At 40.8% G+C, this 11,388-nt stretch overlaps 1 protein-coding gene across 3 annotated transcripts; it reads left to right on the top strand.

Annotated features, from left to right (window-relative positions):
* The first annotated feature begins 3 nt into the window (after nt 1-3).
* On the top strand, nt 4-10,863 carry LOC119017798 (AFG3-like protein 1). Of its 3 annotated transcripts, XM_037094837.1 has the most exons (18): nt 4-250; nt 2,299-2,389; nt 2,520-2,579; nt 2,669-2,787; nt 3,129-3,278; nt 3,368-3,439; nt 3,646-3,770; nt 3,862-4,135; nt 4,259-4,396; nt 4,613-4,766; nt 4,869-4,976; nt 6,235-6,360; nt 6,468-6,578; nt 6,952-7,067; nt 7,214-7,414; nt 7,936-8,130; nt 8,721-8,989; nt 9,639-10,863. In XM_037094837.1, the coding sequence occupies exons 1-17, from the start codon at nt 131-133 to the stop codon at nt 8,946-8,948; spliced, it is 2,388 nt and encodes a 795-aa protein (XP_036950732.1). In that variant the 5' UTR covers nt 4-130; the 3' UTR covers nt 8,949-8,989; nt 9,639-10,863. The 3 variants fall into 3 exon arrangements, with proteins under 3 accessions (XP_036950732.1, XP_036950730.1, XP_036950733.1); XM_037094835.1 differs by having other exon boundaries at nt 8,721-10,863; XM_037094838.1 differs by having other exon boundaries at nt 2,302-2,389; nt 8,721-10,863.
* The last annotated feature ends 525 nt before the right edge of the window (nt 10,864-11,388 follow it).

Below are 11,388 nucleotides of genomic sequence, written 5' to 3' on the forward strand. Positions count from 1 at the left end.
GTAACCGAAATCTCGCGAGATGACGTGTAGCCGTTGGCTCAGGCTGTCCCCTCACAGGAGAGACTGTTTGCTCGGCACTTCTTGATGGCTCGGAGACCAGCCGAGTGAAGCCCAGAGAGCAGCTAAGGTGATGGCGCTGCTGTCTGTGAGTGTCGGACCCTTCTGGACCCGGGTCCGGTCGGTTCGGACGTGGAGCCGAGACTTCTCCACGATTTCTGCTACTTTTCGCAACAACGGTCCACTCGCTTCGGTAGGGAGGCGTTGTTGTTTTTTTGCTCTAACGTTGGTTGTTATTATGCAAAGCTCTGCTTGGCTTCTCTCTCATAACACGAACGAAAAGTTGGTGTTTTGCAACAGCCACTTGCATGCGTGTTGGATAACGGTGTGTGGCGAGCCCGGGGTCACTGTGTTTTAGGTCTGTCGTGGGAAAGAACACAGTGTCCCTGAATGCAGCCCCACAAAAACATGTAAACAAACTGCAGCTCTGTTTGTGTTTCACTCCTCTGTTGTTTGTGCTCTCACGAGATGTCCGTGTGATAATGTTCGGATTGTAAGCGGGTTTCCTCTGTTTCATAATGTTATGTTTGCAGGGGTCGCGTCTCTGTTATTCATTCATTCGGTTCCATTTCTTTTTGTTAATGTAAAAAACAAAGCATGCAAATAAGCTGTTGACTAGCGTTAAATTAAGTTGAATTATTATTATTTTTAATTTCCCTCAAGATAATATGCAGCAGAATCTGCCATTCTGCTGACTAGAAACCTGCACTGATCACTGTGTTCAAACCAGACTGAAAATGTATCTGAGATACAGCTGGAATACTTTCCTTTGGGGTATGACATTTATATTTTAATGTCTTCCTTAAATTCAACTATATTTCCTGAACATACAGTTCTTGCAGGTATTTTTTCCTCTCCATGTGTGTTGAATAGAGCCCAGTCCACATTCTGGCAGCTGATAGTGTGTCAATGATGATGTATTGGGTTTCTGTGCATATGGGCAGAGACTGCAAATCAGAAAATTGCAGAAATGTGTGCTTTATTACCAGCATATGCTTATGTGACTCAAAGTTTTCCCAATTAAAGTTTAATTTAAATCTATTGCATTTTTTCATAGTTGATGACCTTTTGATTTACTGATGGTGGCTTATTTGATCATGCTGTTTATTGTTTATTGTTGTAAGGACTGTCCACCTGTGGAATCCATACTCTGTTGCATTCATACTAGTCAGCTCAGGTAGCCGTGCAGCAAGCAGTCTTGACTGAGAGCTAAAGTCCCAAAGGAATTTTTTGGTGTACACGGCTTGCACAGGAGCCGGGAGGGGCCGGGTTCAGCTGCTGAGCATGCTGTACGTGCTTTGCAACTCAACACATAGACGTCATGATATCAAAACTGTTATCCATTCACATTCTTTACACCTTAAACCTTTCTTCACTTAGACATAACTTTATATGGAAAAAATGATAAAAAAGGAATGTATCTGTGTAAAAAATGTATTGTTTATATATTGTCAAGTTTTTATTAGTGTAAAGGTGCAATATGTAATATCAGGCATCTCTTATATTCATACTAAAACAAATAGACAGCATATCACCAGAGTAACTGCTGACTTTAGCTAGTTAGATCAGTTAGCCATGCAGCTAGCTTTTGTAGATACCTCTGCAACAATACACTGTATAGAACTGTTCATTCTTCACATTCTGATAGAAATTGTTGCTAATTTTTTCATGTTTACAATGAAAATTCTTACACATAGCACCTTTAAGTATCAATAACGACACAAAGTGCCTAAAAAAAATCCTTTTGCAGTTGTATGGAAGAAACCCGTATTTCAGCGTTTGTACCCTTTAAAAGTTACTTAATCAGTTTTTAATAAGCACAAGTAACAGATACGTTCGTAAACACCATGTGAGTTTTCTAGCAACTGTCCAATGTCAAGTATAAGTGTGTTATCTGTGCCAGTGTTGCAATGACTTAATGGAATTAGGTTAATTGGGACATTGTCCAGTTTGCCAGGGGTCATAATGAGATTTCAGTAATCCTGCAAATAATGTTGTGATGGCTTGTTGGGACACAAACATGCTGCTGGACAGATTTCTTATATCAACATGGAGGCTGGCCTCTGTGGCTGAATCCTAACAGCTGCAGATACCATTGGACTGCACATATCATGTTCCATTCTATAGTGTCTGTCTGCTATTTCACCTAAAACATTATAGGATATTGCATTACAGCGTTTCGTCTGTTTCCTCGGGTCTTTTAACTATGAATAAATTCTTCATACTCTGTCTTTATTTCAGAAGCTGTCCCTGGTGCAAAGGCGATGTGGAGGATTATATCAACACAGTGTCCCAATCGCTCGCTTCCTCAGCTCAAACAAACCACCAAAAGGTAACGCTCCTCCTACTGCTGTTAAACTATGTCATGTAGCCAAAGGAGCACATGGATTGACCTACATCTTTTCAGGATGACTAAGTTTCTTTTTTTGCTATGCGTGTTTGCTGTTGAATTGGGTTTTTAGGTTTCGAAAAGTTTTTCCCAAAGAGTGAAGAAAGCACCGGTGTCAACAAATCAGCTGAAGGTGGGAACATTTTCAAGCACTATTTTTACACCCTCTATTCTCACTTCATCTGCAGTGTGTGACTGATGTTTTTGATATTGCTGTTTTAGATGAAAACACCAAAGAACAAGGATCTCATGTGACAGAAGATCAGGCCATGAATGATGACGGTGACGAAAGACAAAGAGGGGGGAAAAAAGAAGAGTCGCACTGGTGGACGCGCTTTCAGGTGTAAATCTTGGCCCAGACAGATAACTGTATCTCATTAAACTGCACTACACGCTTAGACTGACAACGTGGCATAATTCACTTACATGCTGGCATTTGATATCTCTGAAAGTTAAATCTAAACCCGATTTAATTAGATTAGATAAGATAGACTTTATTTATCGCACAACAGGGAAATTAAATGTACAAGAAAATAAAAAAAGTCAGACAAATATGCATAAAGTTAAATTAATAAATGAATAGAAAAAATAGTTATTTACAACAACCAAAGTGAGTGGAAAGTGATTGTTCTGGGATTAATGTTGCACTCCATCTTTTAAAACATTCCTTTACATCCAACAGGAGGATTTTCCCTGGGACGAAAGAGTTGTTCGAAACGTTGTGATCGGCGCAGCAGGCATGACCTCGGCTTTTTTGTACTTTTACTTCCGTGAGACGGGGGTCCAGATCTCCTGGAAGGACTTTGTGCATCTCTACTTGAACAGGGGCTTGGTAAGAGGCAGAGTGTGTTTTACTCTTGGTGTGATGTGGGTGTATTTTGTCTGCATGTGAACAGATTGGTGTTTGTGCTCTCTACGCAGGTGGATCACCTGGAGGTCGTCAATAAACAATATGTCAAAGTAATTCCTGCTCATGGAGTGAACTCAGATGTGGTTAGTGGCATGAAAATGCAGTTCCGTCCTCTTGTTTTTATTATGCTGAGATCGCATAAACATGACAGAAGACTTAATTTAAAAATTTTGAGGAGGAATAATATATCTTCTTTGTGTCATTTTCTTTAATATGATAGGCAGTCATGCTTTGAGATTTGAGTAACATAAACATTTATACTATGCTGCATGTTTTTGTGTGTCTCAAGAGCTTTTTGTGGTTCAACATCGGCAGTGTTGACTCATTCGAGCATAACCTGGAGATGGCCCAGCAGGACATGGGTCTGGACTCCACACAGCGAATACCTGTATTCTACACCAGTGAAAGCGACGGGTGAGAAATTAATCGGAGGACCAAATCAAATTGAAGTGATTTTTATGTGCACTGGATGTGTTCATGTTGATTCTCATCTCTCTCCCCACAGGACACTCCTTTTCACAATCCTCCCAACCTTACTGCTGGTTGGATTTTTACTTTTTGCCACACGGCAGGGACCAATGGGCGGAGGTCGTGGAGGTAGGGGGCGAGGAAACCCCTTTAGCATGAGTGAAACCAAAGCCAAGATAGTAAGAGGCAACATCGGTGTGCGATTCAGGGACGTTGCAGGCTGTGAGGAGGCCAAAGTGGAGATTTTGGAGTTTGTCAACTTCTTGAAGAATCCGCGGCAGTACCAGGACCTGGGAGCCAAGATCCCACAGGTGTGCCATATTTTATGCATCATAGATGTTGTGTTTAAGTTTTAAAGTGTTAAACTCCTCCACATTGTGAAGTGATCACTAAGACAGTTAAATGTATCCTTGAGTAACATCTTTGTTTTTCAGGGTGCAGTGTTATCTGGTCCTCCTGGAACTGGCAAGACGTTGCTTGCAAAGGCCACAGCCGGAGAGGCCAATGTCCCCTTCATCACTGTCAACGGCTCAGAGTTCCAGGAAATGTTTGTTGGCGTGGGTGCAGCAAGGGTCAGTACTCAGCTTAACGACACTTCCCAGGAGTCTGGGAGCTGAGTGATTCATCACGTGCTTCGTGCTCATCTCTCAACACAACCATCATTTGGGTTGTTCTCTCGAAGATGCATATGTTGATGAAAATCTAGCTTTGCTTTGCCCTCTGTGCCTGAACGATAAACACTGCAATTAAGCTAAATTGTGATTGTTGTTTGCTGTGTCCTGTATCAGATAAGGGATACGTTTGCCACTGCTCGAAAAAATGCCCCGTGCATCCTTTTCATCGATGAGATTGATGCCGTGGGCAGGAAGAGAGGCAGAGGGAACTTTGGCAGCCAGAGCGAGCAGGAAAACACCCTCAATCAGCTGCTTGTAGAAATGGACGGTACGCGTTTATGTCATCACTTTCACTGTGCGAGTCTTCCTCTCAGTCCAGGTGCGACATTTCAAACGGTCTTTGTGTGCTGTTTGTATGTTTCCATTGCAGGATTCAACAGTAGCACTAACGTGGTGGTTTTGGCCGGCACCAATCGAGCTGATATCCTGGATCCAGCTCTGATGAGGCCCGGACGCTTCGACAGACACATATACATAGGTGAGGTGTAGCTTTTGTCTGAGGTCCACCAATTCAGGACATTCATCTTTTCATGCACACTCTACCTACATCATAGTTTGTCAGTTTCAATGATTTCTTTCTCTCTTAAGTTTTATTTCCCTTTATAAGTTGTTGATAAAGGGAATGTTTCCTTGGCTGTTGATGCATTTGTGCGTTACCATGCAACAAATTAAATTCAATGGCACCTCTGTGCATGCTGACCCAGATCTAACATTGTTAGTGTTTTTTGCTCCAGATGAGGTGCAATGCTTAATCTTATTGACGCTCAGATCTTGTACTTACTTACAAAATTAGCTCAGAGCCTATTAGGTTAGTTAGTCCTTTATTTGTGTCTGGCCTGTTCACTTGTTATGTCATTAAAAGCGTGTGTTGCATACTGTGCACTTTCATCTTTGTGGCTAAAATGGTTAATCTTTTTTGCCTGCTAAGATCTAATTTGCTTTGCGCCAGCAATGCTGGACAATAGTGGGCATGGCAGAATTCTCTCTGACAAAGAAAACTGGGTCAAAACGAGAGAGCTGGCTTTCAATAAAAGAAGGATTAGATAACTGGAGGCCAACATAAGGGATGGGACCCACCACTCCTCGTTTTTTCTCTGTTCCCCGTCCTTTAGTATTTCTGTTGTTACATGCAAACTGTTTTGGTCGGACAAAAAACAGTCACATTGCTCATTAATGTTTGATCAGTATTTAATTACAGCACTTGTTACATCCTTCATGTTTCTAAGCAAAGAAGCAAAGAAAGTGTGAGTTTAGCCCACATGAATAATGCTTTATATAAAAATCAGCTGTCGTTTTAAAAGTAGAGTGTAGACTGAAGACAGTTATTTTATAAGCGCTAATGCTACTGTACCTGTAAATTTATGGCATTACATTGTTGTCACAAGATTTGTCTATTTATATGTTCTATCTAACTGCCCAATTTGATGCACAGGATTTGATGCACACCTCAAGAAATTTAATTTCTAATTTGTCTTTCTGTTGCCGACATCCCTGAATTCTGCTTGTATGTGGCTGTGGTTTGAATTTAAGTAGCTTAAAGTGTAAAAACAACCATGGAGTCTGGAGCTATGTGTTGGTTCAGAGTCTGAAACACACTTCGAAAGGTTAGATCTATTATCTTGTGACACTGGCCTCAGTTTGAGTTAAATAATCATGTGATGACGATACTTCTGCAGCAACAGAGCATTTTAATCTTGTTTTTTTCCAGTGCTAATCATTCTTTTGTTTTTCTACAGGCCCGCCGGATATTAAAGGCAGGGCGTCCATCTTTAAGGTGCATTTAAGACCTCTGAAGTTGGACTCCTGTATAGAAGTAGAGGCTTTAGCCAGAAAGCTGGCTGCACTAACTCCAGGTTTTACTGGTAAGAATTAGTACTGTTGATCTAAACAGATCACACAGTTATGTCCTCTTTGGTTTCTTTGTCCCACCACAGTCTTGATGAGGTTGTTGTGTTTCTCTGTGTCTCAGGGGCTGATATCGCTAATGTGTGTAACGAAGCAGCTCTGATAGCTGCGCGTCACCTCGACCAACATATCAGCACTAAGCACTTTGAGCAGGCAGTTGAGAGAGTTATTGGAGGTGAGTTAACAACCACGTGCATGCACTTGATATTATAATAATACTCATAGCACAACTTATGGATATGTTTCTTCTTATTACCTGTGGCGCTGTTTATCTGTTGTGATTGTTAGTGTGTTTTGGAGATATCAGCCTAAAAACTATGTATTTCTTATTTTGAATGGTTCCTTTAAAGAGGTTAGATTTGCTTTTCATTTCTGTAGCATAAAGTTTTGATCAATTATATTCTATTAATGTACATTATATCCTAACTTCCATGTAGGGAAGAGACCTGATCCTCTCAGCTGTTTATAGTGTATGCTTAAAGGATGATACGTTGCTCCATTACACAAAAAAAACACAGAGTGCTGAAGATCATCCTCTTTGCTTTCAGGTCTGGAGAAGAAGACTCAGGTATTGCAGCTTCCAGAGAAGACTACTGTAGCGTATCATGAGGCCGGACATGCCGTGGTGGGCTGGTTCCTAGAACATGCAGACCCCCTACTTAAGGCAATCCAACCATTTTTCTTACCTCTGTCTATCTGAATTCCTCTGCAGCCCTCACACACCATGTATTTGTTTTCCCCTTCAGAAGTCACATTAACATGTATTGAAATGATATTGATAAATGTATTGATTTTAATGCGCTCCCTCAGGTGTCGATTATTCCCAGAGGGAAAGGTTTGGGTTATGCTCAGTATCTGCCTAAGGAACAGCATCTATTCACCCAGGAGCAGCTGTTTGACAGAATGTGCATGATGCTCGGAGGTCGAGTGGCTGAGCAAGTTTTCTTTCAACGAATCACCACTGGGGCGCAGGACGACCTCAGGAAAGTCACACAGTCGGCTTATGCACAGGTAATCATGACAAATAGAAGGCGCCTACAGGGTTCGTTCAAGGTCTTGAAAGTTTGGAACATGCTTGATTATTAACTGTTATATTTTCAAGGTTAAGAATTGCTTGAAATTGAATATAAGTTACATTTTCAACTTGTGCTTAGCTTGTGTTTTATCACTAATGATAAACCATAAACCTTTCAATATTTAAAATGGAATATTTATGACATTTACATATCTGTTTGTTGTCTCCTGGGTTTTAAGTCTGTAAGAATTTAAATAGTTAACAAATTAACAATATACTTGCAGATTGCTGTGGGTGTAAAGGAATTCTGTAAATCTTAAAAATGTTTGCTGTTGCATTTATACTTACATTTTGGAAGAGATAGTCAAGGCTTACAGTTTTCAGGCAAAAGCTTGTATGTTATACTCAAAAAGCTGTACGATCGCAGCACTTGGAGGAGGCATACGAAGCATTCAGTTTGAAGTGGAGCAACACTGTGTAATTTGACTCACAGCTCTCAATTTTCTTCATATTTCAGGTTGTACAGTTTGGAATGAATGAGGCGGTGGGTCAGATGTCCTTTGACCTCCCTCAGCAGGGTGTCGTAGTGACAGAGAAGCCCTACAGTGAACCCACTGCCCAGCTTATAGACCAAGAGGTGCGCCTGCTAATAGATGCAGCCTTCCAGCGAACACTTCTGCTCATCAATGAAAAGAAAGAAATAGTGGAGAAGGTGAGAAGCATATTGATGATCCAGCTGATGGTTCAATTGTGGTTTACCTAAAGGTCCAGTGTGAAGGATTTAGAAGGATCTAATGTCAGAAATGGATTATACTAATTGTATTGATGCTGTCATTAGTGTATAATCACCTGAAACTAAGAATCATTGTGTTTGTGTTACCTAAGAACGAGTCATTCACATCTACAGAGGGAGCACGTCCTCTTTCAAGGAGTCTGCCATGTTTCTATAGTAGCCCAGACTGGACAAACCAAACTCTGGCTCTAGAGAGGGCCATTTGCGAGTGGTGTTCAGTTGTTTGCAATCTGCTACTTTAGCTCCTAGAGACCTTGAAATCCTACACATTTGACCTTTTTAAATAAGCATGTTTAACAACTGGTTGGAAGGATTATGAGGAAGATGGCTAAACCTAAACCACCTTGAGCATAATACTGTAAGCATAACAATGTTAAAACTGTTGCTTCACAACCCGTTTTGTGGTTTGAGTGTTGAATCTGTGTGATCAGTAATACCACTCGCATAATTATTGATGTCATGAGTGATTAAAAGGCTTGTTGTTTACTGTTCTTGGTCACGTGTCACAGGTGGCTAAACGTCTGCTGGAAAAAGAGATTCTAGACAAGGCCGACATGGTGGAGCTGCTTGGAACTCGTCCCTTCCGCGAGAAGTCTTCATACGAGGACTTTGTCGAAGGTCTGGGGGATTCTGAGGAGGATACCTCTCTGCCCAAAGGCCTAAAGGACTGGAACAAGAACAAAGGGGATGAACAGCACTTGCAGGGCAGGCAAAAGAAGTCAGCCGTTTATCTGTAGGCGGACTCGCAGCCTCGACGCAAATATTCCTCTGGATTAAGGTGAATATTTCTCAAGTGCAGCAACATCTGGTTCAGACGGTGGAAAATACAAATCCACAGACGGCTGCAAAGAGTATGAGGATGTGTTGCACAGGTCTTGAACGGCCAGATTATCTGGGTCTTTTTCCTATTGTAGGTTTTTTTTTTTTTAATATTCGAGCAGGAATTCCAAACAATGACTCATCGTTTTAGCGTTCTGGCAATTGAAAGTCAGTACGTTATAAGGCTTCTGTGAAGAGTCTGAGGCTTATGTTCACTGGAGGTGCCTTCTACACCCTTCCTCCAACACTCTGATGAAGTCCTGCATAATAATCCTAAACCATAGTCTGGAAACGTATTGAGCTCAAGTTACAAAAAATACAGAATACAGAAAAAACCTCTTGTGACATGTACGTTAGCTGTGGTATGTATTGGTCAGTTACACATTGTGCTGGTAGTACCATTTGATGGTGTCATATGATTTGGATTTTATTCAGAGGAGGTTCATTGCCCTTAAAAAGATGCTTCCTCTTTAGGCTGTGGTCAAGATGTCCAGAAATCTATGAGCCTAATAAGAATTTCTCTGCAGTCTCAACCACCAGAAAAATATTTAAAGTTACTTCCTTGAGTCAGAAACTAACTTTCTTCTCTTGTTCCTCAAATTTCAAAGGTGCTCTGACTGTACTTTCTTCACACCATACAATGAAGGCATTCAGGGACATTGTGTCTCGACCTCAGTACATTTCCACATTTCCACCCTGTTCTAGTCCTCCAGCAGACATCAATGTTCATCAACCTGTTTTTTGCTAATATAATCAGTAAAGGCAGCTGTTACAACTCAGTGTTTGTACATTTTGTAACTTTCTGACTGTTATCACAATTATTAATGGATCACATGTACTGTAGGATGTTTTCTCCTCCTCGGTGTCCCGAACTAATGAGTCAGCACCGGTGTAGACGTCCATCGTCTCAGGTGGAAAGTTACTGTAGAACTGGGAACAAACGGAGCTGAGAAGGACTCAAATATAAGCTAACAGACACCACACACTGCTGAGATGTTTGCTCTAAAACAGATTTTTAACTCTTCGCTCACACACACACACACACACTACCTCACAGCCTCTGTATTCATAACTGCCTCTCAGATTGACACGATCCTCCATACAACTCTGATTGCAATACTCACACTGACTACAGACTGGTTTTGTTATTAATGAACTGACTCCCAGATGCTCTCTGTGCTTTGCAGTTCCTTTTGATAACACAAATGAATAAGGGCTCTATGGTAATTGAAAATGAATAGGCTCTTTACTGCGGATGGATTAGGTCCTTCTTCCGCCAACATCAAATAATGCCTTCATGTAAATGTGGCTTATGTGTGAATGTATTCTGTGACTGGGAGCCAGGCAGGTTAAACTAGATAACTGGTTAATGTAGCAATCTCATCTCATATATTTGAGAACCACTCCAGCAAGGGTTGATTAGACACTGTCATTATAACTTTGATGGTGTCTTAATGGTTAAGCCAGAGGCTCCTGAACTAAGTAAACATGTTTAATATAAAGATTTACTTGAAATAACACCTCGCAGTGTGAGTGGTGTGGGCCCTTGTTGAGACTGTTAAGACCATTGTGACACTGAAATTGTCCATTATTGGAATCCAGATGACACGAAATATTGTAATCGATGAGCCGCTGGTCGTTTAGCGAGATGTTGTGTGTTTCGTGCCTGCTTGACAATGCGCTATTCTTTGTGTTTGCTTGATGAATATTTCTTGTCAGTGAGGATTATTGATTTTACACTGAGATGTTAAGATGAGTGAAAAGAATAATGGAAAATCTAAAAATGTGAGGTCTTTGAGCCTTACACCAATATTAAATCATTTTTATACCCCAGTGGCTTGTCTTTTTATTTTCGAGTCTTTTCATCAGCCCAGATTACATTGTTTCTGTCTTTCTCTTTTTAACAGCACATCTTTAATTCCAGTATCAGTGACTGCCTTGCATGTAAACACATTTCCATAATCTCATGCAAAGTTTATTTTTGCATATTAATTATGGGCAATTGATTTTGATGATTAATAATTTGACTGCATTATGCATTAGTATTTGGCCTGAGATCGAGGCAATTATTATGTCCAGTAATAAAAAAAATGTCATCTATTCTAATTTCCAGCACTGCTTACAACCAGAGAGGGGCTTCACTAAATTAACTCTTAAATGCCAAACTAGCTGCTGGGCATAAATTATGCAAATGTGTGGCCTGATGATGTGGCGTAATGTCACCAAGTCACAAAATTTAAGACGATACTGCTGACGAGCAGATTTTGACCTCTTACATGCACGAGAAGAACCTTTATAAATACAGTGAGGGCAAGAAGAAAAAAAGGTCTCCTTTAAATTATCTGCCCTTCCCACACC

Source organism: Acanthopagrus latus, chromosome 4 (genome assembly GCF_904848185.1).
Source record: "Acanthopagrus latus isolate v.2019 chromosome 4, fAcaLat1.1, whole genome shotgun sequence".
Classification (NCBI taxonomy): domain Eukaryota; kingdom Metazoa; phylum Chordata; class Actinopteri; order Spariformes; family Sparidae; genus Acanthopagrus; species Acanthopagrus latus.

Bases quoted from the DNA above. Each gene is read 5' to 3' on its own strand.
- LOC119017798 (XM_037094835.1), top strand. From the start codon at position 131: ATGGCGCTGCTGTCTGTGAGTGTCGGACCCTTCTGGACCCGGGTCCGG. The intron at 3,279-3,367 runs GTAAGAGGCAGA...CTCTCTACGCAG, and splicing joins TCTACTTGAACAGGGGCTTG to GTGGATCACCTGGAGGTCGT. The intron at 3,771-3,861 runs GTGAGAAATTAA...CTCTCCCCACAG, and splicing joins TACACCAGTGAAAGCGACGG to GACACTCCTTTTCACAATCC.